Source organism: Melanaphis sacchari, unplaced genomic scaffold (assembly GCF_002803265.2).
Source record: "Melanaphis sacchari strain LSU unplaced genomic scaffold, SCAv2.0 Contig1961_pilon_pilon, whole genome shotgun sequence".
Taxonomy (NCBI): Eukaryota; Metazoa; Arthropoda; class Insecta; order Hemiptera; family Aphididae; genus Melanaphis; species Melanaphis sacchari.
In genome coordinates this window covers 33,325-40,889 of record NW_020270954.1, presented here as the reverse complement: position 1 = coordinate 40,889, position 7,565 = coordinate 33,325, and the positions used below count along the sequence as shown (strand labels likewise).

General features: G+C 31.4%; 3 protein-coding genes across 3 annotated transcripts; all 3 read left to right on the top strand.

The window, feature by feature from the left end:
* The first annotated feature begins 1,104 nt into the window (after window positions 1-1,104).
* LOC112592824 lies at window positions 1,105-7,007 on the top strand. The gene is made up of 2 exons (XM_025336969.1): window positions 1,105-1,175; window positions 5,972-7,007. Exon 2 carries the CDS (start codon window positions 5,985-5,987, stop codon window positions 7,005-7,007), a length of 1,023 nt encoding a protein of 340 aa, XP_025192754.1. The 5' UTR covers window positions 1,105-1,175; window positions 5,972-5,984.
* LOC112592826 lies at window positions 2,375-3,685 on the top strand. The gene is made up of 2 exons (XM_025336971.1): window positions 2,375-2,759; window positions 2,871-3,685. The coding sequence occupies exons 1-2, from the start codon at window positions 2,375-2,377 to the stop codon at window positions 3,683-3,685; spliced, it is 1,200 nt and encodes a 399-aa protein (XP_025192756.1).
* LOC112592825 lies at window positions 4,214-4,717 on the top strand. Its single transcript, XM_025336970.1, has one exon. It carries the CDS (start codon window positions 4,214-4,216, stop codon window positions 4,715-4,717), a length of 504 nt encoding a protein of 167 aa, XP_025192755.1.
* Window positions 7,008-7,565: the final 558 nt, after the last annotated feature.

The following is a 7,565-nucleotide window of genomic DNA, read 5'->3' as shown; positions in this document are numbered from 1 at the left end:
TTATTACTTACTTATAAAATCGTACCTTAGTGACCGTACTTTCATCGTACGACAGAATTCATGTTACTCAAACTACTTCGACATTCTCGCCGGAGTTCCCCAAGGTAGCGATATTGCCCCTTTTTTATATAATATATTCACTCATGACATTCCCAAAACCTCCTACACCGAACTCGGTTCCTACGACGACAACACGGCAATTTTAGCAACCAATGAAAATCCCATTATAACCTCAAATATGATACAAAGACACCTCAATATCATACACCTCTGGACAAAGAGATGGAAAATGAAAATCAACGAAAACAAGTCCTCCTTCATAACATTTACCTTAAATAAAAAAACTTGTCCTCAAATTACAATGAACAACATTCCAATCCCTATTTACACACAAGTAAAATACCTCGGTCTTACCCTTGACAATAAACTAACCTGGAATCCTCACATAGTTGATAAACGAAAAGCCCTTAATTCCCGTCTACACCTCCTAAGACCATTATTAAGATCTAAAATGAACATTGACTCCAAATTACTAATTTACAAGTCCCTACTCAGGCCGCTATGGACATACGGCATTCAATTATGGGGAGCCGCAAAACCCTCCAACACCAGATCAATACAAGCCTTTCAGTCCATCTGTCTCCGTCTAGTTTCCTCTGCTCCTTGGTACATAACAAACTCCAACCTCCACAAAGACTTAAAAATACAAACCCTAAATCAAATCTCTAAAACATACTACATTAGATTTCATAATAAACTCCAATCACACACTAATCCACTAATCAAAAAATTATCATCTAAAACTCTACCCGACAACCCTTGACGTAGACTAAAAAGAAAATAGTGCAGGGATCTCTTATATTAATAATTACTAATCATTAGTCAACAACTAACGCACGTGCTGGGTGTTATCAATGGATAACTTCCCAATCCTATTATTCGCCGTTAATTTTATATTCTTTCCCTTATCAAATCTAATTATTGTACAAATAACTGTATAGATTGTAGATGTATTTTAAATAATTAAAAAAATAAAAAAAAAAAAATTATACATGATATAAATATTAGTGTAGCAGTTCATAGTGTCGTTAGTGTTCTTTCACAGTTCGAGCTCAAACCAAGTTGAATATATCACGTCGTAATTAATAAAAACAAATGGAAACATTAAAAATCAGGTACGATATATTTTTATACTAATATTTTAATAAAAATATTACATATTTTAGATTCTGAACGGAGTGATGAATGTATTGATTTTACAATGATGTGTGTGTTTTTTTTTGTGTCTGTGTACCGCATAAGTAGTCGAAATAATGCTTCAATTTTAAATTTCGTGGGTGGTTTCCGATGGCAAAGTGAATATCTTTGGTGCATTATAGAGGTAAAAAGTAAACATTTTCTAACAGTTTTCAAAGAAATCGAGAAAAACAAAAAATAAATGACGAAAAAACGGGAATTTTTACGCAAAACCAGCTTTTGACCAAATCGATTTTTTTATATGGTTGTAATTCAAAAACTAATCACTGTAAATACTTGAAATTTTCACAAAATGTTTATGTTAGTGTTATCTATGTACAGTTTAATTTATAGACCACTGAAATTATCGATTTTTATGAGAATTTTTTTTTGAAGTGTCGATAAAAAAATGTTTGGATGACCAAAAAATTTTGAAAATTTAATACAATGTTCCTTATAAGTTTTTCTCATTGTAGCTAAAAAAAATTAAAAATCGTTAGTCACAATTTTTTTTTATAAACGTTAATAGTTCAAATATTTACGAAATCTATCGAAAACGCGAAAATTTGTAAGTAATTTTGAAGTTGAAAAATCATAAAATTGTTTGTGTTTATAACTAAGGATTAAAAACTCTACACAACGTTTTTCCTAAGTTTTCCCTCAAGTAGCTATAGTAAATACCCGAAGCATCATTATAGGAAAAATTTTAAGTGCGTTTGAATTTTAAATTTTTACGAAATAGCGTAACGATAACGATTTTAAATATTTGTTAATATTCAAAAAGTATAAGTCGTAGACAGAGTAGGGCGTTATTCGAATTAAATTTTATTTAAATGATTATTTAGATGATATTTTATTCAAATAAATTATTATTGGAATGATTTTTTCACGATTATTCGAATAAAAATGTATTCAAATAATTTTCAAATGTTATTATTCAAGTAATTTTCGTTAATTTTGTTTGGGTAACCATAGGGTTGGTAATTAAAAACAGGCAAATAGTTGGCATTGTATGTATTTTAAATTACATAATGATGAAAATATTATAAAATAGTATATATAAAACAGATATAAATCAATAGAAGAAAGTAAAGAATTTGATATATTTTTTTTAATAATAATTTAGTAATATTAAAATATGCATACGTGGACTGCCCCAGACGGTAAGACGAAAAGTCAAATCGACCATATAATTATTGACAAGCGACACCGAACAAGCATAAAAAACGTCAGAAGCTATAGGGGTGCGGATGGGGACACAGACCACTTCTTAGTGATAGCAAGTCTATCGTTAAAACTGTCAACGATCTGGAGAAAAAAGCAACAACCTAATACAGCACATAAACTAGATAGAAGTAAATTAAGAGATCAAAAGGAAATCATGAAATACCAAAACAAAATAAAAGAAGGATTGAACAGCCTTAACATAAGACAAGGAGATTTGAGTAATATCATAGAGTGGACCCAAATAAAGGAATCACTAATTAAAGCAGCAGAAACTCTCCGAGATACCAAGGGAAAAAGTAAGAATCACTGGTTTGATAATGCGTGTCGAGACGCGATAAAAAATCGAAAAGCAGCAAGAGTTAAAATGATACAAAATCCTTCGACTTAAAATTTACAGGAATATGCAGAGTTTCACGCAAGGTCAAATAGAATAATTAGGCAAAAGAAAAGAGCATCAGAAAAAAATGCCCTAAATGACATTGAGTCATATAAAAAGGACCCGAAAATGTTCTTTGAAAAATGTAAATCAATAAAAGAAGGCTTTAAATCTCGTACCTATCTTATGACTAATGACGATGGCAACCTCATATCAGACCCTAAAATGATCATAGACAAGTTTCAAACATATTTTGAGAATCTATTAAATAATAAACCAGACGATGAAACAAACAATACAGATGGATCTGGAAAACCGGCTGAGGATCAAATATATGTTACAGTGGAACCAGAAGTGCCGGAACCTAGTTTGGAGGAGATTAAATCAATAGTGGAATCACTGAAGAACAACAAAGCTCCAGGAGAGGACAACATAAATCCGGAGTTACTCAAACTTGCTGGCCGAGACCTCCTGGAAAACCTATACAAAACCATCTCAACTATATGGGAGCAAGAAAAACTAGAAAAGGGTTGGAACACCGCTATTATTTGCCCGATTTACAAAAAAGGAGACCCCAAGAAAGTGGAAAATTACCGTGGCATATCCCTTTTGGACACTTCTTACAAGGTCTTGTCAATAGCCGTTTTACATAGACTTGAAAAATTTTCAACAGAAATAATCGGCGAATACCAGTGTGGTTTCATGAAAGGAAAGTCCACTACTGACCATATATTCACCCTTAGACAGGTTATGGAAAAATATTATGAATATGACAAAGATTTGCACATGATTTTCATCGATTTCCAGCAAGCTTATGATAGCATTATTAGAGACCGGCTATGGTGAGCACTTATATTTTTCGGAATACCAAGGAAGTTGGTTAAATTAATAAAGTGCTGTAATTCTGACACGCTTTGCAAAGTGCGCTTTCTTGGAGAAACATCAAAGGAGTTTGAGGTCAGGTGTGGATTGAAACAAGGGGACGCGCTATCTCCAGCTCTCTTTAATCTAGCACTTGAAAAAGTCGTAAGAGATATGCAGGGAGACCGAGAAATGGAAGTACTGGGGCGCTCATCTATCTTAGCATATGCGGATGACATTGTGTTATTTGGAGAATCAAAAACGGAATTAAAAGGGACAGTACAAAAGCTCATACTGTCAAGTAAAAAGATGGGCCTTAAAATAAATGAAAATAAAACTAAGTATATGTTAATGAGTAGACGACCTACTCCGTTACAAAATGTGAGCATTGATAATTTCTCTTTTGAGCAAGTCGAAAATTTTAAGTACTTAGGCGCTAATATAAATCATAAAAATAATATGCATAACGAGATTAAGTCCAGGATAAGTGCAGCAAACCGTGGATACCATGCAATGAGAAAAATGTTCACATCGAAACTGCTATCTAGAGACACAAAGAAAAAACTATACATTGCCTACTTGCGCCCCATTGTCATGTATGGATGTGAGACATGGTCCACGACGCAGGGTGACGAGAATAAACTGTTGACTTTCGAAAGGAAAATACTTAGGAAAATATATGGGCCTATATTAAACCCCAATACCGGTGTATACGAGCGAAGAAAAAACGCTGACTTAAACAGTCTGTTCAATACAGCCAATTTAAAAGATTTTCTAAGGTCGAAAAGGTTAGAATGGGCTGGCCATGTTTGGCGTGCAGAGGGTAAATTGATAAAACAGGTACTCATCAACAAACCAAATAAAAAACGACCGGTAGGAAGGCCAAGACAACGGTGGTTGGACCGAGTAAAAGTCGACCTGAAGAGATTAAGCAATGGAGCAAGTATTGCGGATGCAGAAGATCGAGAACTTTGGAGAACTTTGGTAGAAGCTGCGAAGCGCCTAAATGGCGCGTAAAGCAATAAAAAAAAAAAAAAAAAAAAAAAATTAAAATATGAATATTATTTCGTAATAATTACAACAATTATAAATAGTAGTAAATAGTAATAACAAAAATGTAAATAAATAATTTTGGCAAAAATGAAAATAAATAAATATAGCAAATTTTAAATTTCAATAAATAAAATTATTATTAAATTTTTAATAAATTATTAAAAAAATTAATTTAGTTTAATATATCACAGTATAATTAATGCTATTATTAACTAGAAGACTTATAAATTATAATCTTATTACCATTATATGATAAATATTTTGTACTACCTAGTATAATTTTTATTCGAATAATAACAGTTTGAAATTATCCGAATAATTGTGAAAAAACCATTCGAATACATATTTATTCGAATAGTTATCTAAATAAAATTTTGCCCAACTCTGGTCGTAGATACTTGAAAATTTTACCAGTTATTTAGATTGGCATTTTCTTTACATGATTTAATTTTCTAAATATTTTGACTTTTTTGAGCTATTTATAGACAACTGAAATTTTTAATTTTTCTGAAAATTTCTTTTTTGAAGTGTCGATAAAATTTTTTTGGCTCAATCAAAATACTTGAACATTTAATAAAAAGTTCCTCATAAGTTATTCTTATAGTGATCAAAAAAATTTAAGAATACATAGGCCCAATTTTTTTTTATTAGCATTTGAAGTTCAAATATTGACAAAAATTCGTCAAAACCATGAATATTTGAAAACTATTTTGTAGGTATAATTCATAAAAATTAATAATTAATTGATTAACCATGACTTTTGTAAATGCGTTCTAATTGAAAAATAAAATATTTGTTTCAACAATATTTAAATATAATATATCCTAGACTGACAAATCATCTCCGTTCAGAATCGTTTTTCGTATACAATGATACCTATCATTGCATTTAAATTTAACCTACCCTAGTCCGAGGTTCACCCCACTCCTTATTTAATGTACAGCAGAGCGGTACCCACTTGCCCGTTTTTTAAATTATTTTTATTTGTATAGTAACTCATTCATGATTCTATTTTGTCAAAATTTAAACTTCAGACGCTCGTGAAGCTCAGGCTGAATTTTATGAAATTAGAAATTAATTTTTAATGTTTTTCAATACAATAAATTCACATTAATAATTATTAATAATAATAACATTATTAATTCAATTTTTATTTTATACTTTAAATATTTATTACTTAAAATCGTATGTAATATTCATATTCTGTTGTTATTATAGGTAATCAGTCAATATGTATTTTAACCAAGTACTATTTGTAGTTATTGCAAACATTATAAATTTCACTCTTGGATTTATTGCGTACGATTGTGGAGGGTCGAATCTAAATATCACTTCATTTGACAGCCTGGAAGTAGAAAAATGTGATATTCCAATACCAACACAAACGGAACAGATACAACGAATACAATTATTACAAAAAGTTGAAACATATCCAGTTGTTTTTAAATCGTGTTTAATATCTGTGGATTATTTAATAACGAGATGCTCGACATTTGAAGACGCGCAAGTAGTGGATGGCGGTTACTTTTCTGACATTATCGAACTAGGAAGTGCTCGATGTTCAGAGGTTCATCAGAAACAATCCTATAATTTCCCACTAGGAGGTGTAGTAACAGACTTAAAAATTAACGAAACAATACATGTTTCAAATACAATGTTAGGGTCATTAGATAAGTATGGCAATTGCAAAGGCTCATCTTTTAAATCAAATAAAGGAGATTGGGAAAACGTCGTTGTCCAAGCTAAATTTAAAATATTGCTATCGGAAGGTGTGGCTACAGCGAATACCAAAAATAACGTTCTTATGCTTCCAACAGGAACAAAACTTAAGTTATCAGACAATTACGGCATTGATGCTTTTAAAGGTGAAACTATCTGGTCAAACAATAACATAAACTGTGAAGAACACGATTTCAGTGTCCTATATGATGGACCAGCGTCTTTAATTACGTCAAATACTATTGATGAAAGTTCAAATACATATACTTATATTGTGGAGACTGACAAAATAGTCTTTGCTTTAAAAAAAGTCAAAAAAACGTTTGCTTGCACAGGAATCCCAGTTTTTCAGACTGAACATATGCAGTTATTAATTTTAACAGAACCTACATTTTTTAATTATTTCACACGAAAAACCATAACTGCTCAAAATACTGATTTATTAGCTTACATAAACACAAAATTTGTTTATGTCGAAAATTTCTTCAAATCAACTTTTACATCGTTGTATAACGATATACTACTTAACCCTTAACTTGATATTGAATGTGAGCTAGACAGAAAATTACTTGAGCAACGACTCACATTAGCATCTTCTAGTCTTTCAGAATTTGCATATTTAATGGGCGGCGGACCAGGGTTTACCGCAATAAAAATCAGTGAAATTATCTACTTGTTAAAATGTAAAAAATTCAACGTAGAAATTTCACAAAAAAAAAAAAATTGTTTTAATGAACCGCCAGTATTATATAATAATAAAACATTATTTATGGTGCCCAAAACCCAAATTTTACAGCAATTTGGAACACGGGTGTACTGCAATGTGCTTTTACCACCTGGCGTTCAAATTGGGCGGTGATTGGTTTGCCGTTCTGCCAAACATACAAGAAATTAAAAAACCACAAAGGCTTGAACCGGCCATGTCCTGGACATGGTCGTATAAAAGTCCTGAATTTCTCATGAATGCCGGTATATATACGCAGGATACAATGAAAGCTTTCCAACAGCATATATTGTTCCCGCAAGAAGTGAAAGCTGCTACGAATAATATAATCAGACAATCTATGGGATATGATACCACTAACCAAGGTCT

Excerpts from the sequence above, each read along its gene's own strand:
- LOC112592826 (XM_025336971.1), top strand. The coding sequence starts at position 2,375 with ATGCATACGTGGACTGCCCCAGACGGTAAGACGAAAAGTCAAATCGAC. Across the intron at positions 2,760-2,870 it reads CCGAGATACCAAGGGAAAAA|AGTTTCACGCAAGGTCAAAT; the intron begins GTAAGAATCACT and ends AGGAATATGCAG.
- LOC112592825 (XM_025336970.1), top strand. The coding sequence starts at position 4,214 with ATGAGAAAAATGTTCACATCGAAACTGCTATCTAGAGACACAAAGAAA.
- LOC112592824 (XM_025336969.1), top strand. The coding sequence starts at position 5,985 with ATGTATTTTAACCAAGTACTATTTGTAGTTATTGCAAACATTATAAAT.